We start from the raw sequence: 25,800 nt of genomic DNA on the forward strand, positions 1-25,800 counted from the left end.
TATGTACAGTACTTTTCCATGTGTATGTCTGCCAATACGCCTATAGTATTTAATAAAAACCTATCCCTAGGGAATAAGACTAATGCATTTATCAAACTGCATATATTAAATGCTATGTGCAGTAATGTTTGTAATTGTTTATCATGCTGGATGGCTGTGCCATTGTTCATGTATTAGGGTTAGTACAATGATGCCACCTGCTGGACGCCAGTATATGGAAACTACCCTCCATTGCCCCTTTCACACCAACGCGTTTTCAGCTCCGGCTCGGAGCCTGAAAAGTGCCGGTTTTTCCTGTTCACACCGCAGCGGCGCCGCCTCTTAGCTCCGGAATCCGGTTCACTTCCAGCTCCAAAAAATTGTCGGTCTCGAGGCAAGAGCTTCGGAGCTAAGAGGTGGCGTCGCTTACGTCGAGGCGTGCAGGAAACTAAACCCACCTCCCTTGAACATGGGTCGACTGTCATGCCTGCCTACAAGCAGTAGTGCTTATAAACACACTTTATAAAGTCAGGCAACACTAACCAGGCTTCGTGTGATTCTGTTTATTTGTACCTTACTTTGACCATCCGTTCACTGTTATTGATCATTGTGGAGAGCAGGCAGACGTTTTGTTTTGTATTATAGCAGCTATCGGATGGAATCAATACATGGGCTGCGCAGGTTGTCGTGTCCGACTATCACAAGTAGAATCATAATAAAAATACGCCGGTAAAATGTGCCTGTAGAAAACGGTTTATGCCACAATAGGATAGCAATAGCAAGTAGTCAGTTTAGCTTCAGTTGCTATGCTAACATCACCCATTGTATACCAGAGAAACTTTCATAACAGCGTTGTGATGCCAAACAGCGTCAATTCAGACTGACACACATTCACTTAAGGGGAACAGGGGATACTTATCAGCTGCTTGTGTGACAGTCAGACATAGAATACTTTAGAGCGGCCGCTGCAGTGTGAGCTAACGGGAGAATAAACTACCGTGGAAGAGCAGCCAACACTGCAGCGGTCGGTAAATGCCGCAGAAACACTAATAAACAATGAACCACGGCACTCTGGAGAAAATCATAAGGTTGGAAAAGTCGTTATTTAATTTAATCTGGCTTCGTGTGATTAAAAGCAACACGATCATCGACCCGAAGCATCCCCCATTGTTGTTGTTGTGAGCGCCGTAACGCCGTTGGGGGGCAAATCAGCGATGGAAACGGTGACGTCATGACGCAGCACCAGTCGGGCTCTGGGCGGTGTGAACAGAGCGGGAGCAGAAAAGGGAAACCGGAGCTGCACCAGAAAAGCTCTAGCTCGGAACTAGAAAGGGAAAAGCGTTGGTGTGAAAGCCACATATGTCAGGGGTGTCGACTGTCGAACTCAATTTCATCTCGGGCCACATTAGCATCCTGGTTGCACTCAAAGGGCCAGTTGTATATATAAGACTATAAAAATACATATATAAATATTATATAAAATGTATTGTATTACATTATTGCATCGGATAGGGTAATAACTTCATAATTAACTATGTCTGAAAGCAGAGGTTTAGGGCAAATAATGGCAAGTCTCTTCAGTGATCATTTGACAAAATGATTTAAAAAGAAAAGCCAAATAATGGAAAAAAGTCAAAATTAAATTAAAATAAATGACATTTTGAAAAAAAAGTCAGATTCTGAGAAAAAGGCAAATTTGAGATGCATTGTGGGACATGTAGTTTATGGGCTACGTGCTTCTGTAAATCGGCCTGTAACTGTATAATAAACATTATATTCTTTGCTAGCTCTTGTGGGCCACAGAAAATGAAGTCACAGGCCGGATTTGGCCCCCGGGCCTTGAGTTTGACACCCCTGCTCTATGAGATGACATACTACATGGCCAAGCTTTGAACAATTTACATATGTATTAATCCTGCACATAACTGCACAATATTAAAAACACATTTAATAATTAATCCAGATATGAAAAACAAGTAAGCTTCGAGGAAAATTGGTTTAACACTTCCTCATTTAGAGTTTAGATGAAGTCATGCATGACATGACATTTATCTGATGCTTTTATCCAACACGACTCGCAATATGAGCAATAAACCATAATGGTTTCAAACGAACAAGGTATGCAGGTAAAATAGCTACCATAACTAGAATTGTGACTGATTTAGTACCTTCCATAAAGGCACAGGAGCTTCACTTACAATGTGTATTTGCATATTGAAAGAGTTTGGTTAGGGTTTGGCTGCTCTTATTATTCCTTTTACTGTTGTGAAAAGATACTTTTAACAAAGTATTTCAAAGCGTATAGTGGTTTTCTTTGACACAACTTTCTTAGCACCAAGTGTGGTTATAGGAGCTTTCACTTATAGCACACTCTCTTAACCAGCAGGTGGAGTCACCCACTTGTTATGAAATTGTAGATTCACGTAAAGGCAAAAAAGAAAAAAAACATGAATTCGTCAATTATAATTATTGAGGCATGTATGTGTGTTCATCACTTTAATGTTGAAGCTGGTAAAGGTGAAGTTAATTTGCTTGATATGCTGCTGGCTGGGTATATTCATGTACAATTTTAGGCTACTATTTTTTTTTAAGGATCTTCATTTGTGAATTAACTAAAGTTATAAAACTATTGGAGTTAAAAATACTATATCTTCCCCCAAAATCTAGTGGCGTAGAAATGTTAAGTAGCATACAATGGAAACTCAGGAATCTCAGATTGTTACTACAATCTGAGATTGACACCACTGCCCACCTGTTTTCAATTTGATAAAAAAAAAAAGCTTAATGGAACATTTTACCTGAGCGCCTACCTGCATTCCCTTTAGTTTCCTACATAAAACAGGTGTCCACCCTTAGCGTGCTCGGCGCGGTGTCATTGCTTCTTATCGTAAAGGTCATCCTCAAATGTAATGTGATAATTCATGTCAATGCCAAATAATTACTGTGGAGCATGCAAGGTCACAAGCATGCATCATGTAGGCTAATTTAAACAAAGGTGGAAGATGTATTCAGGTTATAGCATTAGGCTACTGCAGTGTTAAAATACTCTGCTACAAGTAAAGGTTTTAGCATCAAAACAGGATAAAGTACTCATAATACAGAATGGCCCATTTAAGCAGCATATATTTAAAAGTATTGTATGATTTTGTTTGTAGCCTTTATTTAACCAGGTGAAAGCCCCTTGAGATCAAAAGATCTCTTTTTCAAGGGTGACCTGCAATGATACTCATTGATGCATTTATGTGGTCATCAGTTCAATGTTGCACTTAGTGTGGTCTATTTGAATTACTTCAATTACTACTGGGTGGCTTAACCTTTAAGAAATATATGATAATGTATTAATTGACTAACATTTGTTTATTAATAACATAGATCTGCAAATTAACTTGTAACTAAATATGTTAAATACATTTAGTGGAGTAAAAAGTACAACATTTGCCAACAAATTGTAGTGGAGTAAAAGTATAGAATAGCACAAAACGAAATAACTCAAGTAAAGTAAAAGTACCTAAATGTTTTACTAAAATACAATACTTGAGTAGATGTACTTAGTTACATTCCCCCACTGAATTTAAAGGGAATGTGAGCAGCTGTCGGTCCTGCTGGTGGATGAACTAAACCATTCCCTCAGAGGAGGAAGGAGGGCTCATCCAGAGGAGGCTGGGATTTATTTTAAACGCCCTCCTCCAGCCATGCCTCCCACCTCCATTATATCTTAATGTGTGCAGTGCACTTGTTCTTCCTGAAGCATCCTCACTGTGTCTCCTTTATTTTGGACATTGTTGGAATATATTCCATATCTTGCCTTTCCGTGGGAAAAACTTGCTGCTGCTGCTTTATTTCAACACCAGGTGAGAGGAAACTATTGTTTAATTGTTCTTGTTAGATATGGCGGACAAGTTGTTACACGACGGTGATTAATGTTAAAATGTGTTAGCAACGTAAATTAGCATGTGTTTGTTAGCATGGGTTAAGGTTAGCTACCTTTACCCATGCTGCTAACTAACTTTATATACATGTCGCCATAATGAAAACAAAAGCGGTTTCCTCTTAGTGTTTTGTTTCTTATTTAACTCGACATGACATGAGAAACTGACACTAATGTGTTACTTTAACTCTAAGTTGAGGTTAATAAATAACGACTTTGTAATGTGACGTTGCTGTCGTCGGTTTAGTGACATTATGAAAGTTAGCTAAGGAAACTTCAATTTAATTTCCATTTGTCAACTGGTAATGTTAGCCTTGGGAAACACAGGTAGCTAACAAATAGCAACCTGCTGTCACAGCTGTCTCAACTCTAGACTGGCTTGTTCTATCTCCCAAAACGGACAAAGCACCTGTCTCTGTTCAGTAATCCGACATTATAATGGCTAATTTTAAAGTTAGGAATCCAGGTCCGTAGCTCTCACCTGTCACCTTGGGATTCCTCACATACCCTACCGTTGATAACACACATTCCCTTACGGTTTTGAGTACAGAAACAGAAACATCCAGACCTTATGGCTAAATTACATTAATGTGAGCAGTATTTTTCAAATAAAACAGTAGTGCCATTTAACCACAATGCAAGATAAACAAGCAATAACCCAGGCTACATATTCAGTATGCTTCAAGAAAGAGTTTTCTGAATAATGTTCATACTATTTGAAAAAAAGAAATCAGTACAAATCTACAATTATTTGGAAAAGCTTATGAAGAATGGACAGCTTACATAAGTTATAGTAAAATAGCTCAAATGTGTTATTAAACAAGGTCATTCATGGAGGGTATCGGATCCAAAGAGACTAGATTTGTTTGACAGTCTCATATGTTTACAATTAGAAAGTGCTGTAAGTTACACAGGGTAAATACTGCATTGCATGCCATGCACACATATGTCACTTTTGGTAAAGGGTAGAATTCACCTGTTCACACTGACAGAAACGGATTGGCATGCATTTACACACTACACCAACATTACAAAAACACAGACGAGAAGGTAATGAGCAAACTGTGTCAAGGTTGATGTGAGGGCATTATTTGTTATTTATTATGCCTTTTGCATCAGCTTTTGTGGTTTTAGAAAAAGACTTCTGTGATGATGTGAAACAACTACCCCCCAAGGTTTGTAAGAAACAAGAGCATTTCACATTGGTTCTTTGTATCAGTTAGCTATTGTGACGTCTTTAGGCTAGAGGGTAAAGTTTCTGGGATCATAACCGTTGATGGTGGGTTTCACTTGTCTTATCATGTTGAAACATCAACAGCTCTTACTTGTTTTAATTGTGTTGTTGTTGTTTTTTTATCAGTGAAACTACATTTCACACACTGCATTTAGCAGTTTTTCCTTCTTGTCTCTCTGACACTTAGACACAAGATACTTGGCAGACTTGCTGGTCTTGTTTTGTCTCTAGCAGGGAATGACGTGTATTTCATGCTGTTCTGATCCCTTTCCACCCAGTGTGGGTGAATCATTTGAGGTGTGGCTGTCACTCACAACAAGGGGTTTCAACCTACAACCACAGTTAGCTAATGGCATGCGAAGAAGCTTAGAAACATGTGCTTAAAGAAAGAAATGTGATACGTAAGTGCCTGGGGAAAAAGTGCTTAACTCTAGGCCTCACTTTAAAAGAGTTGCTTTGATGTCCTTAGAGAACAACGATATCTATACAGACACAAATAACTGTAACTATAAATACTATATTGCTTCCAAATAGTACATTGTTTTCAGAATTGTAACCTTTTTAAATTATAGTATGATAAGAAAAATAAAATAAAAGGCTAACATGTAATAAATGGCTCAATCTTATCACAAAAATATGTTTCTTTTGGAGTATTGTAATACAGTCTGGGGCATTGTGATTCTCCCCCATGATTTTGAGAACCCAACAAGAAACGTGTGGGCAGAAGAGATCGTAGGAGTATCAAGATATGAGACTAGATTACAGCTTCATCTTTCTTTTGGACAAATAACTGATTATTTATTGATTGTCTGGCCTTTTTATTCATGCTAAAATCCATGTCTTATCCCCGTGTATTGCAACTTTTTCTGGTTGGTCTGTCTGTCCATCGTTTCCCCTCTTTGGTCCACAAAGAATTATCTCAAGAGCTGGTGAATGTTTCTATTGTCACCTGTGTCGTAATGTAAACATAAAAGGCTACCATTATTATTGTGAGCATGTAAACATGGTGACATTTGCATTAGCTCATTAGCTTCTATGCCTAAGGTGCTTGCATGGCTGAATCTTAGTCTTGTGTCTTAGTCAATTGCTCGCTTTAAGCAATTAACAAAATATCACAATTGTAATTCTATGTTTTAGCGATAGTTGAAGGGTGGGGGGATTTATTTACCTGTACTTATCGCCTATTTGCGGAGCCCATATCACCCATATCAAGTGTATTAGAAAAAACACCCACCTCTAGTAGCATAGTGAAGCTATTATGAATATAAGGTTTGATAAGCCTTTCCAAGCAGTTGATACCAGTTTCTACTCTTGTTCTGTAAAACATTTGGTTGTGTGTCGGCCAGAGGCTAGCGGGACAACTCCTGTGTGACTTTGTGTCCCAACTTCTTTAGTCAAACAGCTGTGTGTTTGTTTTAGGTGTGTCTGACTTTTACCAGCTGCTACTTTGATACAATTAGGCTGCGGCCCCACGAGGACGAATTCGGTTGTTTGCGTTACTGTTTAGTGTCATATAGACCGTTCGGCCACACGAGGACGACCAAATATGGCACTAAACGACTGAGGAAACGACAACGGGTCCCAAGGTGGATAGAAATGCATACGCCACTCTCTGGGGGGTCAAACAGCTCCGTGTGTGTGCCCTATACGGACATTTTCAGATCACTGATAGTGATTGCGCAATAGCCCCGCCTCTCCCCACCTCTTCTGCTCACCTCCGCTTACCCCGCGCCAGTGCTGAAGTGTTTCGCCACCAACAACAACAACAATGGCGGATCGCAGAGTTGCTATCGTGCTCCGGACGCTATTGACCATGCTACAGTTGTTTGTGCAACATCTACAGCAATAATGATGAGGCAATAGCCCCGCCTCTCCCCACCTCTGCTGCTCACCCCCACGTCAAAGTAAACTGCACCCTGAATTCAGATTATTTATCTTTCTCTCGCGAGTGAAGTCTAATCTGACAGGAGGGAGACACGCAGCTCTGCTCACCTGCAGCTCCTCCCTCTGCAGCAAAACACACACTTCAAGTCAGATCATCACCCTTAGCTATTTTAATTACCTCTCAAACTCCCTAAACTAGTTATAAATATGTTTATTTTTATAGTCGGCCGGGTCACTGATTACTGGATGAGCTGCTGCATGAGACAGACACTGGCGCTGTCCGAAGAGAGGGAGGAAAAAGAGAGGCTCCGTGTATTTTATCATTATATTATATAGAGTCGTTATTCATTTGTTTTAAAGCTCAATAAATAACAAAGAAGACCTTTGACCGGCACTTTTATAATTTTGTCCGGAAGATTTCAACTTTAATACACGCTGACTGGCGAAAAACTCTGCCCGGTTCCCTCGGCCCCCACCGCGGAGAATAAACCAAAGGGCAACCATGACAACCTTCTTCTTCGCTGCTTTTGTGGAGGAAGTTACAGCGCCACCTACAGGCTCCTGCATATGTACTGCAGCTTCTCCAGCGGTTGGAGCTAAACGGAGCGGTCTCGTGTGGGCAGACACTATCCGGATAATTATTGCATGTGGACGGAAGCCGTTTGCGATTGCGTTTGCGTTAATCCTATGCGTTTAGCCGTTTTCGTCCTCGTGGGGCCGCAGCCTTAGAATGTATGTTTGTTACCACAAACTGTTTTCGGTCTTATTTCCCTAAAGCTTTGCTACCGCTGATTGAAGGCAGGTGGAGGCCTTAGCACACAACAGTGGGTCAGTCTCATTGACTCTCATTAGCATGCACACAGATACTCAGCAGCAGGGTCACCGAGGGCCTTTGCACCAACACCAGAACACACACCGCTTTCTGCTTTCTGACTAAGCACCTAATTCACTCAGACGGCGACCAAAGAGCCTTCAATGTCACTTTTGTTCTCCATTTTCTGCTCCTGATTTTATCCACCGCTTTAACAGGATTTTCTCCCTTTTTTTTTACCAGTGTCACGAAACAGTGTACACACGGAAAACAATTATATAAAAAAAAGGGAGTCACTCTTGGTTGCAGACATAGAGATTGTTTTTATTTAGAGTCATTCAAAAATAGAAATGAGGAAAGATTTTTCTTCAAAGCTGGATTTGAAACGATGTGTCAGTCATAGGATTAACATAGCCACACGCCATTCAGCAGACATGTATCACAGTCACACGGAAATGCTGCACGGATTAAGGCTTGTTGACATTCATGTCTTGCGATGTCCCATTCAAGTCGAAAAGGAAGTTTGTATACATTTACTCACAAACGCCACCTGTTTCCCTTTAATGAATTGTTTCATTTGTAGTACAGCTGTGTGTTTGTCTAAGGGCTAGTCTGTCCCAGTTTGTCAAACCTGTTCCCTCTCCAGTGGCACATTAGCTTGTTGTCTGGATTTAGCACCGTGAAATTAACTGTGTCCTGTTTCTTGTGTAGGTACCCGTTCTGTCTGAGGGCTTGTGAGCCAGCAAAGAGCTTTCAGGAACAAATAATAAAGGTATGTTTATTTGCACTTCCTTAATCCTGTAAAACCTCATTGCTTCTAATGTGGTACCGGGCGAGGATCTTTCTGTCTTTGTTACAGTCTGTTTTCCTCTCTGTGTCAGCTCTGGGGAGAGAGTTTCTCCCCCGGCCTCCCATGGCCATGCCTGTCTCATCAGTCCAGGAATGACCCGTCACCCCTAAAACACACACTGCTCAACCTGATTCCTCCTTTAACAACGACACAAGGTTGGTGAACATCTATTTAACAACTCATTTTCCTTTAAGAACCCTTTGTGTGTTCAGGGACATTTACAGTAAGGAAAGACAATCTCCTTGTATAGCTGCTATCTGGAAACAGTGGCATGCTTCTTTTTTTTACATTCATCGTCACTCTGATAAAGAAAAGCGTTACAGTAACTGATTCTAAATCATGTGATGGGTCTGGTTGTATTTACAGGCAGTTCCCCCTTTTGGCATCAAGGACGTGTTACACTTGGCATCAGATGGATTAGATCACTGTCTGAATGTTTGCGCATTGTTAGCTGTTGAGGTTCATCTCATCACATACCAACTAGATTGGATCCGGTGAAGATGGATGAGGTGGACGTCCTGCGTTTGAAGCCTTCATCTGAAGACGCCGTGTCGCTGGTTTCCTCGTTGGCTGAGCCCATCAACCTCGAAGGTCAGTGAGTCGTTGTCGGATCGATGAGAAGCTGCTGAAAGCTCCCTGTACCACCAACACAAACACACTTTTTATAATTGAAACAAATACTCATAGGAACACAGAGCACAATATTTGTTCGGGTTACACAAGTCCTAATGTGGCTTTCTGTGTGTTACCAGATTCCCATTATGCTTTGCTGCATGGCGAGCTGGAGCACGACCTCCAGAGCCTGGAGGCGGAGTCTTGGAGCGTGGGAGTGGACCAGAGCTACCTGAAGGCCCTGAGCAAAGAGGCCGTGAAGAGACAGGACGTCATCTATGGTAGTTTCCACCAGCTACATCTGAATCTGATCAAATCCCCCCAGAACAGTAATCATGTATGACCTTTCTAGTGTAGCACAGAGGCTGCACTTTCTCATGTCAATCACCAGCTGAAAGAGATTCATTTTACACGGTGATGGCACGATTTAAGCAGAGATGACAGTGCCTGTAATTATGATGATGAGTAATGCTTATTTTTTAACTCGTATGACCTTTTCAACCACGCTGCTATAACAATAATGGGTTGAAGAATATAACGAAGTACAGTTAACCAATTACTGTACACTTTTGAGGTACTTGCTTCACCTATAATTGTGCGTCACTAACTTAAATATTGCACTTTAACATGAATTATTCAGTAATAGGCCATACTAAAAAATAGACACTTTGGCTTTTGTAATATATGTTTACTTTTATGCTAATTTCAATGTTTAAGTAAGAGTATTTAACACTGTGGTATTGCTTCTTTTATCCAAGAAAAAGGTCTAAATACTTCTTCAACTGCAATTGTCTTCACCTAAGAATATATTTCTCCAGTTTCGATTACTTGTATTTACTTGCATGACTTTGTTTGCCTTCCTTCTCTTAATGTACCCCATAGAAATGTTTCTATATGTTTTCCTTCTCAACCCGCACATCAAGACACTCTTCTTTACTTGTATTTCCTAGAGTTGATCCAGACGGAGATGCACCATGTACGCACCTTAAAAATCCTCCTCCGTGTCTACCTGCACGAGATGAGGCAGTCTGCGCTGATCGAGGAGGTCAGGCTGGAGCGGCTCTTCCCTGGAGCGGAAACGCTGCTCAACCTCCACCAGCACTTCCTTAACTGCCTCAAAGCGCACCAACACCAAAGTCTGGAGGAAGGAAGCACAAACAACTACCAGATCACACAACTGGGGGACATCGTCATCTCTCAGGTAGGGTCTTTTGAAAGCAGGTGTTTGTGTAAATGATCGATCATTAGAACTGATCCTCTTTAATCGATGTGTTCAATATCAGTCCTGTTATCCTCAGATTTACTTTACACCCTTTATCCTCCGACCCCAGTAGTTTACAACTAAATCAATCAATCAATCAATGTTTATTTATATAGCCCAATATCACAAATGTTACATTTGTCTCAGTGGTCTTCACAGTGTGTACAGAATATCAGTATGACAATACGACACCCTCCGTCCTTAGACCCTCACATCGTACAAGGGAAAAACTTCCAAAGAAAACCCAGTTTAAAGGGAAAAATGGGAGAAACCTCAGGGAGAGCAACAGAGGAGGGATCCCTCTCCCAGGACGGACAGACGTGCAATAGATGCCGTGTGTAAATTGAAAAGATAATACATTTGCAACATAGGTAGTCCAAATGTTTGGAAATGCATGTGTGTATAATAGGAAGATGAATCCACGAGGATATCCATCCAGGACCGATGATCCAGGACCACAGCCACGACTCAAGATCCAGGACACAGGACCGCAGGATCATCCATGACTCCGGATCCCGGCGTATATAGACACCAAAAAGAAAGACATTTGGGGAAGCTGGGTTAATCGGAACATGAGAGTACACAGGTATAGACAGAGAGAAGGAAGAAGTAAGATGTCCCCCGACAAACTAAGCCTATATCAGCAAAACTAGGGGCTGAATCTAATCAGCCCTAACTATAAGCTTTATCAAAAAGGAAGGTCTTAAGCGCACTCTTAAAAACGGATAGGGTGTCTGCCGCCCGAACACAAACTGGAAGCTGATTCCACAAATGTGGAGCTTGATAAGAAAAGGCTCTGGCTCCCATTGTACTTTTAGAGATTCTAGGAACAACCAACAACCCTGCATTCTTGGAACGCAATGCCCTAATAGGACAGTAGGGTATAATGAGTTCTTTAAGGTAAGATGGCGCCTGCCCATTAAGGGCTTTGTAGGCGAGAAGAAGAATTTTAAATTCTATCCTGTGTTCTATAGGGAGCCAGTGTAAGACATCCAGAACAGGAGTAATGTGGTCCCTTTTCCTAACTCTGGTGAGTACACGAGCCGCAGCATTTTGAATCAGCTGAAGCGACTTGATTGACTTCTTGGTACTCCCTGATAATAAAGAGTTACAATAATCCAGCCTAGAAGTAACAAATGCATGGACTAGTTTCTCTGCATCGTTTTGAGGCAAGATATGCCTGATTTTTGCAATGTTACGTAGATGGAAGTAGGCGGTCCTTGAAATCGATTTTATGTGGGCGTTAAAGGATAAATCATGATCAAATATAACACCAAGATTCCTTACAGTCTCACTGGAGGCCAAATTAATGCCATCCATAGTTAGTATATCTTTAGATAGTTTGTTTCGTAGATTCTTCGGGCCAAGTACAATAACTTCAGTTTTGGTCGTGTTTAACATCAAAAAGTTTAAGGTCATCCACGTTTTTAAGTCCTTAAGGCAGTCTTGAATTTTATTTAGATGATTAACTTCATCAGGCTTGATTGATAAATATAGTTGAGTATCATCCGCATAACAATGAAAGTTTACAGAATGATTCCTTATAATATTGCCTAACGGAAGAATATATAATGTGAACAAAATAGGTCCGAGCACTGAGCCCTGTGGCACTCCATGGCTAACTTTGGTTTGCGTGGAAGATTCATCGTTAACACCTACAAACTGAGAGCGTTCAGATAGATAGGACCTAAACCAGCCTAAAGCAGTTCCCTGTATGCCAACCAAGTGCTCTAGTCTTTGCAATAGGATGTCATGGTCGATAGTATCAAATGCAGCACTGAGATCGAGCAAAACAAGAATAGAGTCCCTTGTCTGAGGCTATTAGAATATCATTTGTGACTTTAACCAGAGCTGTCTCTGTGCTATGATGTGTTCTAAAGCCAGACTGAAAATCTTCAAATAAATCATTGTTTTTTAAGTAATCACACAACTGTTTTGCGACCGCTTTCTCAAGAATTTTTGAGAGGAACGGAAGATTAGAATAGGTCTATAGTTGGCTAAAACCTCTGGATCGAGGTTGTGCTTTTTAAGAAGCGGTTTTATCACTGCTACTTTGAATGATTGTGGAACATAGCCTGATAATAAAGACATATTCATAATATTTAATAAAGAAGTGCTAATTAATGGAAAAACTTCCTTCAACAGCTTAGTTGGAATTGGGTCTAACATGCACGTTGATGGTTTAGAAGAGAGAATCATTGAATGTAATTGTTCAAGGTTAATGGCTGAAAAGCATTCTAGTTTACTATCTAGTGTAATATTAGAACTTACGATTCCGGGAGCTGTTGATAACACTATACTGGTCAAAGGCAAGAGGTCATTAATTTTGTTTCTAAGAGTAACAATTGTATCGTTAAAAAAGCACATCAAATCATTACTACTGAGTGCTATGGGAATAGAAGGCTCAATGGAGCTGTGGCTCTCTGTCAGCCTGGCTACAGTGCTGAAAAGAAATCTTGCATTATTCTTATTCTCATCTATTAATGAAGAGTAGTAGGCTGCTCTCGCTTTACGCAGTGCTTTCTTATATTCATTGAGAGTAATATGCCAAATTAAACGAGATTCTTCAAGTTTAGTGGAACGCCATATCCTTTCAAGTTGTCTAGACTTTTGCTTTATTTTGCGGGTTTCGGCATTATGCCGTGGAGCTAATCTGTTTTATTTTCTTCTTTTTCAAAGGAGCAACAGAGTCTAATTTTATTCGCAGCGCATCTATAGCACTATCAATAACATGATCAATTTGGGGTGGTGTACATTTTGTATACGTTTCCTCCCCTACATGCAGACATGCTATCGAGTTAAGTATTGGTGGAATCTCTTCCTTAAATGTGGCTATAGCACTAACAGATAGGTTTCTGCTGCAAGAGATTTTGACTAATGCTTTGTAGTCTAGTAACAGTACTTCAAAAGTTACTAAGAAATGGTCGGATAAAGCAGGATTATGCGGTTCGACTAATAGTTGCTCAATTTCAATACCATAAGTCAGAACAAGGTCGAGAGTGTGATTATAGCAGTGGGTTGGTTTATTTACACTCTGACAGAAACCAACAGAATCTAATATAGAGTTAAATGCAACAGTAAGGCTATTTTTATCATCGTCAACATGAATATTAAAGTCACCTACGATAATTACTTTGTCTGTTTTAAGAACCAAAGTTGATAAAAACTCAGAGAACTCTGATAAGAATTCTGAATAAGGACCTGGTGCACGATACACTGTAACAAATAACTCAAGACAATGATCATATTCCAAATTGTAACCAACATGTATGTCTCTGGTGCTTTAGGTATCTTAGTTGACTACCTAAATAATCATTTAAATAAAACATTACCCCAACCTCCCCCCCCACACAGACCTCTTTATACATCCAGAATTCCTATTATGTGACTATCGAAAAATATATAAATCACCATTAAAATCTCCCTGACTGAAATAAAATGTTAACGTAAGATCTTTTTGATGTTGTTAAAGGACCAATAACTAAAGCAGAGCGTAGTTTTGTTTTACAATGATACATTTGCATGTAATAGTCACCTCAATATCATCCTGCACAATCTACACAAATATGTGTAAAATATTGACATTGTTATAGGTTTTATACTACTAAAATAACCTGGGTACCTGACGTACAAAGTGCTTACAGGACATTTAGAAAAGATCTTAGTGTTCATTTAATTTTTACCCATTAGTTCTCACTAAATTAGGAAAAGTCATGAAATGCTAAGCAAAAAAAATAACGTGAACCATTTTTTTAGATACGTTAAACATTGAATGGAGTCAAAATGACCCCAAGGATAACAGGAGAGTTAAAGTAAATGGGTTCAAACAGGTTGTTTCTTAAAGAAAACACAGCGGTTGAGATTTACTTTTCCATACAACTGTTCTTCAAAACAACCGCAGGGAGGTTGGGCTATTCTTCAGGATTCCAGAAAGTTTATAAAAAGATCATGAATTTGTCTGAAAACTTTGCTCAATGTTATCCACATGTCGTTCAGTATGCGTTTACAGGTGAATACGTCTGCATTTCCTGCCAAATACTAGCCTCAAAAAGATTACAATATAATTAATGCAAATAAACTACTTCTACTAATAATCATAATCAATTCAAGAATATAAATACTATATTATTTTATTATAATATAGTTGTAATATAGTCAAGACAAAACATGCTTATGACATGCTCAAAAACTGATATTTCTTAAATCTGTATTCAAATCTAGTTCCCTCTGTCAGCAATGTGTCAACAACTACACACACATTTCTATCAGTATTTATCTGTGTTGTGGTTGACATGACGATGACTGTTAGGAGTTAAAGGGAGAGGCTGAGCGTCACCATGAAATGTGCAAATTGACATAAAAATGAATAAAAGGGAAAAAAATGCTCCATGTTTTTTAGGCTGTAAACTTTAACTGTTATGTAAGCCAACTAGACAGACAGTGTATCTCTCTTCCTCCTGCACATTAGCAGATAAAAGGCATCACATACTTGAATGAATGGTAAATAAAGAATGCTGGAAATAACTGCATCTTCATTAGCCTATATGCTATGCAGAGACTGCCTTCTTCATGTCGTGAATTGCAGCTGATGTTTTAATATGGCAATTGGCAATTTGACTTATACAACATTGAACATTCGCAAGTTGTACATTTGACTCATACAATAACCCACCTTCGAGTGATGCTCTAGTTTCTTCATGTTTTTTTCCCTTTTGCTTGCGCCGGACTGAAACTGTCTTTTCACCGACATCTCTTCACCTGCACTCGTGGCCGTATCAAAGCCGTGATTGGTCAGATGTCGATTAATTGCAACGGTGTCGGGTTACAGACGTGCTCCCCTTGTCACCTCTCACTCTCGCGGGGGGTGCGCGGAGAACTGAGCGGAGAACTGCACACAGCAGCTGAGGCCCTCTGGGCGGGGCCCCATGCAGCCTGCGTGATTGGCCTGTAGGGAGGGGCGGCCCTGCATATATATTTTAAATGTCTCCAGTACCGATAAAAAGACCGATAACGTTGGAGCTTAACGGCGCGTAAAACACACGTGATGACGTCACCAACTAATGGACGACTGAATTAGTTGGCAACTAATTTGGTCATCGATTTTAATCGATTAAGTCGATTAGTTGTTGCACCCCTAGTTTCAACCATTGCTTCCAGGGGCTCAGATCCCAACTGATGGACTAATTGGTCACCATTACCTGATATGTAGGATATTCAGGTATAAATAACTGTTTATGGTGCTATTTATTTATACAGTATGTTCAGTATACATTCAGTATATCTCTCTCCACCTCTGTCACTTAGTGCTGAGTGAGTGAACAGGTGTTCATGGGAATGGCTGGTATGTGTGATTCAGGGACTACAGGTGCATATGTTTGATCCATAAACCCAGGAATGATCACATGTGTTTTTGTAGCATTACAGTGAGAAGAGGATTTACCGACAAAGATTGAACTTGCTTATAAGTCATATCCAGTTGATAAACGTATATTTATTTTGTCCTTATCGTGTTAGTTCTCAGGTGCACTGGGAGAAGGAATGATGGGGTGTTACAGTCTGTTCTGCGGTAACCACATTGAATCCATCGGCTCCTACAAAGAGCTGGTGCAGAACAACAAGAAGCTGCAGATCCTCACGAGGGTGAGCAACATTCACTCATTGGTCAATTTACATACATGGATACGATTTTCTCCACGACGCCAGTGAGGCTTGCATGTTGAAGAATTTGAAATGAACTAGTTGCCTCTCTAAAAGTATCTTTGACATTGGCAACTAACAGAAATAGTGTGTGGCAGGAATGTCTTGAAAAAAAACGTTCTTTATTTTAAAACAGAAAATAGGTCAGCTGCCTCTGGTGCGGAGGTTGGGAGTCCCCGAGTGTTTTCTGTTGGTGACTCAACGCATCACAAAATATCCAGTACTGTTGGAGCGAATCATACAGAACACAGAAGGTAACACCTCATTACACGTATCTGCATCTCAATAAGTCGGTATACTACTTTCAGATAACATTTTAAACTGAATTACAAACGCTTGCTGGAATGGTTTCATATATAAGGTGTTCTCTTCTTCTCTCAGCTGACACAGAAGAGCACAAGTCTCTGGTTCAGGGTTTGGCGCTGATCAAAGACAACATTTCCCAGGTGAACGCCCAGGTCAGTGAATTTGAGAAAGACGCTCGTCTCAGAGACATCGGGCAGCGCCTGGAGCCAAAATCTCAGGGCCGTATGAAGAACGGAGGAGTTCTCCGCAGAGAGGATCTGCTGCAGGAAAACCGGACACTGCTGCACGAAGGCACCGTCACCTGGAAGACCTCCGGGAGACAAAAAGGTTTGTGACTTTGTTGGTGTTGTCCTTTTCAATTTCCCCTTCTCACAGTTATGCAAGTGATCCGTTTGGCTACTCATTCTGATTCTAAGCAGAGGTGATTTTCTTTTGCTGCAAGGGAAAATAAATCTTAAATGAAAATGTTGTTTTTTTTAATTGGCTGATCTGACTTGGTGACAACTTGGCTCGCTCACAGCATTTAGTAGACTATAAAACAGCTTTATTGTTTCCCTGTTCCTTAATGCAGTGTAAGAAGGAGGAACAAGACATCAAGTACTACTTTTAATTAAATATGAACTTCATTCAGTTTCTTGCTGAAATGTCTCACCCTTTTGTACATGACAAAAGATACTTCCTCACACAACTTTACAGGGATGATACCATAGGTGAGTGGAAGGTCACTGAATTACTGCAGTGTTACAGGGGTGTTTTTTTGGGCATTTCTTCGCCAGATTTGTCGCCAGATGACGGCATAGATATATAATGAAAAGGGAAGAGGCATGTCCCATAACAGAGGTCCAAAGGCAGTAATCAAACCTATGATCTTGCGGTTTTATGGCATGCACTGAGGTGTGGAGGATTAACAGTAAGCTGCATGATGTCCTTTTGTTGTTCTATTTATGTTTCATGTGGAACTACTTGAGCAGGTCTCCCTTGAAAAAGAGATCAATGATCTCAATGGGATTCATCTGTATAAATAAAGGTTTGAAATGAACAGTCAGACAACATGCACAGTAGACATGTATCAAGTCCCTCCATGCAGTTTGACTTAGAACATCCAGCACTTGTTGATTTGATGCCGTTTGTGTCTCCCTGCAGAAATCCAAGCTGTGCTGCTGTCAGACGTGATCCTCCTCTTGCAGGAGAAAGATCAGAAGCTTGTATTTGCCTCGATGGTGAGTTCAGCTAGAACATTGACAAGCTATTATTCTAAGAAGGAAAAAAGTTGATGTTTTTTTTTTCAACTTTATCAAATTGTCACATTAACATCTCAGACCGTGTTTCTGAACCTGCTGTATTATCGTGGCTCATACAGGATAACAAACCACCAGTGATCTCCCTCCAAAGGCTGATTGTGAGGGAATTGGCTAACGAGGACAAAGCCATGTACCTTATCTGTGCGTGCACAACGAGTCTGCCGGAGATGTACGAGATCCACGCGCGCTCCCGAGAGGAATGCGTCGCATGGATGGCGCTGATTCGGGAAGCTGTGAACCGGTAAGCTGAAGACTTCTAGAAAAAAGATCAGAACTGGGTTTATTGGGATGTTCACCAAATGTTCTGGTTTAGTCGACCGCTATGAAAAGTTGTAACAGTCGATGTGAATAAGCAGGTATACCTAATGTTGTTTGATGTAGGGACATTACATGTGAAAGAGCATCATCATTGAGTTTTATGCCAGTAAATCCTTCAAACAATAAACAATTTGATTTGTGTATTCTTAGCTTATTGTAGTATTTGTTTGGCTTTAAGTCGATTCAAATCAGAATATCATTGAGTTGCCAAAATGTTAATCATCATCACCTTCTCTTTGCGACATATTGTAAATGTGGTATTTATAGGTGTGCATATAATAAGTAATGAGAGTGAATATAGTATGACGATCATGGTTATACTCAGTAAGATGTCTGTGTGATGCAGCTATCCAGAAGAGCAGCAGTACCGCAAACTGACAGCCAGTCTGCAACAATACCAAGGTAAGACAGACTCTCTCTTATTTTAAATTGAGATAATATCAATTAAGACCCATTCAGTCAAATATATTTCTCACCATAGACGTGTCTAGATGATGAACAATGTGTTTATCCCCAGCTTCTCGTGAGCCTGCTTAGCCAACTTCAAGGCCTTAAAGTAACACTGTTTTCATAAATGAAAAAACGAGACTAGGGTTTGCAAGTTGTAAAAAGAAAAATCCTCCTATGATGAAGACTTGTATATTCACACATTCATTATGTGTGTTGGGAGTTTGTAAATATCAGTGTGTATGATATCTTTCTTTCTCTCTGCATTTCCACTACATGCATAAGTTAGACATGTTACTCATGTTCTGCTGTTGCCCTTTAGACATTCTAAGAGTGAGGGATGAGCAGATAGTGCAAAGTCTGACAGAGAAGCAGCAGATCTTCGCTGCTCTCTACCAGACGATGACGGAGCAGGAAACCCCCCACAAAGGGCTGCTGCTGCGAGGAGACTCCACCCCCCTCCAGCAGGGGGCCACGCTGCTCAAAGGAGCCATCGATGAGGGTAAGAGCAAAATCAGCTCCTCTTCTCACTTTTGTTTGTCATAGATTAATAAAACGGAATTCTATCGATCATAAATCTATCGATTAGATTTACGATTAGAACATTCTAAAAGTAGGGTAGACATGTGGAGATTATCCGACTGAACAAAACGTGATCCGTCTCTTAAATGTGTGTCAACCTCAGACCTTATTTCCAGCTATTTTCTAAAATCCTATGGAGAAATCTCATTGCTTTTTTGTCGAAGGAACCGATGCGCAGCTTACTGCCGGGTTTTAGGACGCGTCACTGTGGCACTCTATTTGTTCTACTTTGGTTAGCTATGAAAACATTGTCATGCCATAACACAATCCATAGTTGATTTTAAGAGATTTGTATAGAAGAAAATACGTTATACACACGGTTATTATATTTATATATTCTTTGCAAGAATAGCATAGAAATATATTGCTTAACTTGCACAATATATTCAAGCCTTCTTCTTAGCTTCTGTATAGCTAGCTCTCACAACAACAACAACAAAAAACCTTCTCAGTTCCCTCGTGGGTCCTTAAATGTGTGGGAAAGGCCTGGTTTTCCACACATTAAATGCGATGTGTATGAAGGTGTGCGTACATGAAGAACCCTGCGTACAGCCAAGTACTGACTCGGAGAGTGCTGAGGAGTGCTGAGGAGTTCTCTCCAGGAAGAGATTAAGGAGTTGTTTTTGTCTTTTGTCTGCAGTCGAAATCCTGCAGAACCTGCTCTTCTTAAGGATTAGAGACCCAAACATTGTTTTTGACAAGAGTAACACACAGCAGGGGCTGCTGTGGGGGGGCGAGACCTCAGCTGATAATAACCCTGCTGCAAGCGCCATGAAAAGTAAGCAGACATACTTTACCTATTTCTATGCATGCTAATATTAGTATATTTACACTGAACAAATAAATGTTTGACTGCAATTAATTTAGCGAACATATTCGCTGACAAGCTAACAAACGATGTGTTTTATTGACTTATTTATGTGCAACTTCAGGATCAAGAACTGTTGTTATGCATTTGAATAGAGGTAGTCTAACAACTTTATTTGGAACTCATTCATAATTTGGGGAAGTCAACATATTGCTCACTTTTTGTATAAAATACAGTATTCTAATATTTGTTATAAACATGTATTGCATAGTTTTTTCTTACTCTAGGCTCAATCCTACTGCGATCCCACACGTTCACAGGGATTAGGTAACTGTAGACGTTGGATGTGTGGTTTGATTTTCTCAGATGGAGATGAAGCTGAGAGGCCAGATGGCAGCGAAGTATCGAGTGAGCCTGAACTCCAGGAGAGTTTCAGCTCTGAGAGCCTGGACCAGTTTGTGAGTGTGACATATTAAAAGAATCTACATATTATTTCATCTGGTATATGTTTAAAGTATTTACATTACTTGTGCTATTTTGCTTCAAGGCCGAAGATGAGACACAAAATCCTAACTGCAAATTAACCTCCGCACATTTCCCTGAAGCAGAGGTAACCCTTCCAATACTTATTTGCTTTGTTATTTTCCTCATTCCTATTCATCCGTACATAAATATTTATATCTGTCACTAATGGTATTATGGTGTGTATTGTTGTTTTTCTGTAGGTGTGTGACAGGGTGATACTGCTTGCACAAAGGCTCTACAGTTTAGAAGTAAGACTTGTTGTAAATTGTTCTTAAATATGTATATTGTATTCAGCAGGCACCCTCATTTTATTATTTATTTTTGCAAAATTGTCTTTTAATGTTTCGCTGTATGTGAATCTAAATGTGTCCTAACATAAGAACAACATTAGTGTTCTATCGCAATAATGAATGGTATGTTTTCCGATGTTAGATACAATGTGATGTTTAAATTCAATGTGTCAACGTGCAGGCAATCATCACCCAGCAGGACAGCCAGATTGAGCTGCTGCACGCTTTCCATGCAAAGAGCAAGCAGCCGACCCGTCACTACAGCAGCGTGCTGCTGGAGCAGGAGAAGCAGCGCAACCAGGAGAAGCAGAAGGAGGAACTGGCCAACCTGCAGAAGCAGCAGGTCCAGCATCGAGAGGTGCAGCAGCGCTGGGAGAAGGACATGGAGCGGCAGAGGGTTCAGACCGAGAGTCTGGAGGCTCAGCTGCGAAAGAGGGAGGAGGACTGCCTGATGTGGGAGGGGAAGCTGAACGAGGACAGGGCTGCGCTGGATGAGATGAAGGAGAACTACCAGCAGGACCTGGAGAGGCTCAGAGAGTCCACGAGGTCTGTGGACAAGGACAAGGAGCGTCTGAATCAAGAGAGGAGGCGTCTGGAGCACATGCTGGAGAAATACAAGAACATGATGCCAGGAAACTCCAACTATGATGATCCTTCACAAGTAAAGAACTGGATTTGATTAATACCCGTTTATGAACTTATTGTGTGCTTATCTGTCCACCATGAAGTATCATTTAGTTGAGTAACATTTAGTCAGCTAAGTCTATATAATAATATGGATTATGAGATAATCAGAACTTCTTTGAGCCTTGAATTACAGTGAAACCTTTGATGATCAATGGACTAAGAAAACTGAAATTAAATATGTTAAGTATCAACATTTTGTTAGAGTAAAATACAAAAGCACTGAACTCAATCTTCACATGTAGAAGTCAAATGAGCGATCAGTTTAATTTGCTCCCTGAAGTTAACAGTTTGAGTTTTGCATTTCCTCTCTTTCTAGTTGCGGAGTCTGCAGTCGTTCAGGGGAAGTGTAGTGAACGGAGGTGGGACATTAAATTCAAACCAGCACGTCTTACCCACCAACTCGAATACCTTGGAAGTCCCTCCGAAGGTGCCCCCGCGCAGAGAGAGCATCAGCCCCCAGCTGGCCAAGCCCGAGCTGCCGCTCCACCTGATCAGCACCACCAACCAGGTGCACAAACCTGCATCCCTACTGCAGCAGATCCCCACCAAGCTGGCCGCTGCGTCCAAGGGGAAAGAGAAGAGCTTCAAGACCAAGAGGTCCCACCAGAGAACGCACCGTGCAGGTCAGGAGACAGGCCTGGGTTTATTGTCCTTTTCCTCAGATGTAAACAAAGTAACATTACAAGCAAAGAAAAAAGCAACACAACTAGGGGCAACCCGCAAGGAATTGTACTTTTAACTCCACTACGTCAATTTGACTGCTTTAGTTACAAGTTACTTTACAGATTTGTATTATTAGCAATTACAATAAAGTCAATCAATAAACATTCAAACAAAGTAATAGGTTAATATCAGCAGCAGTCAAAATGGAGGTAAGCTGCACCATCACCACCTGTAAAATGCACATTGCCTTTGGTACTTAGGTATATTTTTGTTACAATACTTTTTTTACTTATAACCAAGTAAAATGTTATATGCAGTACTTGTAACGGTGTTTGAAGAATTTATTATGGCTACTTTTACTTGCACATCTGTCTACAGACTGAACAACATTTACAGCCATTGACCAAAACATAATAATAATAATAATAATAATAATGGGTTCCATTTCTAAAGCACTTCATATTTGATTTCAAATCCCGAAGTGCTACAAGTAGTGAGCATGAACAGTATAAATAAACATTACACAACACGGTAGAATTAATAAAAAAAGCAATACAAAAATAAAAAATAAATAAAAGGGTGATACATAATGTAGTTATTATTGTAAAGAAACATTTAGTTGCAGCTGGAAAAAATACACACCATAATACCACCTGAACTTTTAGCCCTCCGATTCAAATGTCCTTAAAGTTTTGGTTAATGTGTCAACATGCATGGTTCCAGCACTGACCCACTCCCGTCTCTCCTCCCGCAGCCTCTATAGACGTGAGCCAGATGCTGCCCATCCGAGTGATGGGCAATGAAACGAGCAGTCTGAGAGCCAAACGCACCGGCAGTCCCCAAATAAGAATCTACCAGTCAGGTACAGACGAGTCATCAAGAATCATACCTCCTGTAGACTTAAATTCCGGCTCCAAAAGTAACATTTAAAATAAGCAATGTCATTTTACTACGGTCTATGTTTAGTGTTGAATATTGAACTTTGAACTTGGGTGTTGAATTCTTAGAGCTTAATCAAAGCCTTATTCATAAATGTTTAGAGGGGACACTGTGACTGTATATGTTGAGTTTTGATTCATTATAGTGTGTTACCGAGAGTATGAAAGTGAATTCTCAGAAAAGCAGAAGGATTACAAGTGCAGTAGTTACTACTTTCCATGCCTGTAGGTGGAGACATCAACATTACTACTTCTGCAGGTGTGTATTCCTTTCTTTCCTGTATGGTGCAGGTTGGCGTGTGTAATCTAGCAGCTCCCCCTTGTGGAGAATCTGCAACCTGGTGATTAAGTTTGTGAGTTCAAGCCACTTTCATGAGGTGCTTGATGACCAAAAACAGGACAGCGCAAGGTTAAAACGTGATTATGGAACATCTCAAACAGAACAGGATATGGGCTGAAACACTATCTTGATATATGGGTATACATTACTGTCCTGGCCCAACACACACACACACACACACACACACACACACACACACACACACACACACACACACACACACACACACACACACACACACACACACACACACACACACACACACACACACACACACACACACACACACACACACACACACACACACACACACACACACACACACACACACACACACACACACACACACACACACACACACACACACACACACACACACACACACACACACACACACACACACACACACACACACACACACACACACACACACACACACACACAAGGACACTTGGTATATATGCTTGTGTACCATTACTCCTACGACTGGGATGAGGAGATTAGGCATGCAATGCAGAGATAGCAGGAATGGTTTATATGGTTAGGTGTTGCTGTGACTTTACATGTACCTACTGAAGACAATTATTCATCCGTGTGTTGCTCCTCCAGGTGCCTTTGACCCACCAGAATCTGTTCGCAATAAGAAAACGTCTCAGTCCTTCAGCACGCAAAAGAGGAGCAACGATGGTCCCCCACCACCCCCGCCTCCGTTTCCCAAAGATATTCTGGTAGCAGGCAAAGAGAAGGTAATATTCCTTTAATCCTCAACTACCCTCTGGAGTCTGGACCGGGCCTAGTCCACCATAACAACTCAAATGAAACAATGATGGATCTGTTACAAGGACTTTCACACATGGAAAGACTGATGGATGTTATAAAAGACATTGGACATGACCGAAAGACGTCTCCATCATGAAGAGGACCGTCACGGTATTTTATCCCTGGAAACCAGCTGTTTGCTTACAGATTGGTCAAAAAAGTAAATAAATACTGATGGACTTTGTAAAAATATAAAATATGTACAGAGATCATCCCATTTGCACATTGAGAATATATATAATACCATTTTGAAACAAAACCTTTAAATGCCAAACGTTGTTTGTTTAGTAGGTTGCCTATTACCATTAGCACTCATGTCTTAACTACTAAGCTTTACTTTTATTTTACTTAATGATACATTTTAGATGTAAGGTGCCAAGCACAAACTTTTTATTGCAGAGTGAATCCGATAACTGAGGAATTTGACCTGTATTTTCGCTCTTTGGTATTTCCTGTAATCATGAAACTAAAACGTTATGTGAATGAACTTACTATTTGTCTGTAATATCAGCTGTTTAGTGCACTTCCTGACTGGAGACAGCGACTCAGGTTGGTTTTCATTTACGACTAAACGGCTACGGGAAGCATTTATAAGAATGTAAGATAATTATATATAAGTGGCATTCCCTGTTAAATAAGGTTCTGGCATAATTCAACATGTTGATGATGGACCTTTGTCTTTTTTTCTTTAAATTGAATTTCCAATACCAACCAATGGTTCTTGGAATAAAAGATTGTTGACTTCAGTTTTTGGTTTATTGGCTTCATGTTGTTGAAGAAAACATATATGTTTTCAAAGAAACTAAACTGGAAGTAACTCAAAACCATAAGTGATGCTGAGGTGCTTTTGATTTAAAGGTGACATGTCATGCTTTTCCGGTTATTACCCGTCCCCTTGTGTGTTATGAAGGTTTTTATGCATGTAAACGGTGTGCAGAGTCAAAACCCTCAAAGTACACCCTGTAGCGAGTAAAACTCTAACACAGAGAAGAACTCCCCAAAACTCCTCGTTGGTGAAACGACATCATCCATTTGATTCTTCCGGGTACATCAGGACGTCATGTTGTAACCGGAACGAAATGGACCAATCCGTGGAGCCGTTACGTTAAGCCCCCGCTGATTGGTCCAAATTGACCAATCCACGGACTTCCTCACACACACGCAGCTCAGCTGATTTCTCCTCCTGGCTGCAGGCTGATAACAGACAGTTGGGATCACGGCGAAATTCTCTCTGCAGACCCATTCTCAATCACAACGTGAAACAATGGGACGTTGTGAATCACCCCGAGCACACACAAAGTCTCAGCCGAAGTAAAAACAATACGTGTGGCTTGATATTGAGACGAAAAAGGTTGATAAACGCTGTGAGAATGGGTCTGCTCTGCAGAGAGAATTTCGCCGCAATCGCAACTGTCTGTTAGCAGCAGCAGCCCGGAGGAGACATCAGCTGAGCTGCGTGTGTGTGAGGAAGTCTGTGGATTGGTCAATCGGAGCACACTGGGCTCACAGGGAGGGGGGCA

The 25,800-nt window shown here is 40.6% G+C and overlaps 1 protein-coding gene across 2 annotated transcripts; it reads left to right on the forward strand.

Annotated features, from left to right (window-relative positions):
* Positions 1–3,599: 3,599 nt before the first annotated feature.
* Positions 3,600–25,026, forward strand: arhgef18a (rho/rac guanine nucleotide exchange factor (GEF) 18a). 2 transcript variants are annotated; one of them, XM_034105075.1, is made up of 21 exons: positions 3,600–3,830; positions 8,548–8,608; positions 8,718–8,841; positions 9,053–9,277; positions 9,439–9,579; positions 10,249–10,499; positions 16,074–16,199; positions 16,393–16,510; positions 16,638–16,889; positions 17,706–17,782; positions 17,923–18,104; positions 18,528–18,583; positions 18,951–19,130; positions 19,851–19,988; positions 20,385–20,476; positions 20,566–20,628; positions 20,744–20,791; positions 21,015–21,494; positions 21,837–22,143; positions 22,938–23,045; positions 24,071–25,026. In XM_034105075.1, exons 4-21 carry the CDS (start codon positions 9,187–9,189, stop codon positions 24,220–24,222), a joined length of 2,862 nt encoding a protein of 953 aa, XP_033960966.1. In that variant the 5' UTR covers positions 3,600–3,830; positions 8,548–8,608; positions 8,718–8,841; positions 9,053–9,186; the 3' UTR covers positions 24,223–25,026. The 2 variants fall into 2 exon arrangements, with proteins under 2 accessions (XP_033960966.1, XP_033960967.1); XM_034105076.1 differs by having other exon boundaries at positions 9,171–9,277.
* The last annotated feature ends 774 nt before the right edge of the window (positions 25,027–25,800 follow it).

Source organism: Pseudochaenichthys georgianus, chromosome 17 (genome assembly GCF_902827115.2).
Source record: "Pseudochaenichthys georgianus chromosome 17, fPseGeo1.2, whole genome shotgun sequence".
Taxonomy (NCBI): Eukaryota; Metazoa; Chordata; class Actinopteri; order Perciformes; family Channichthyidae; genus Pseudochaenichthys; species Pseudochaenichthys georgianus.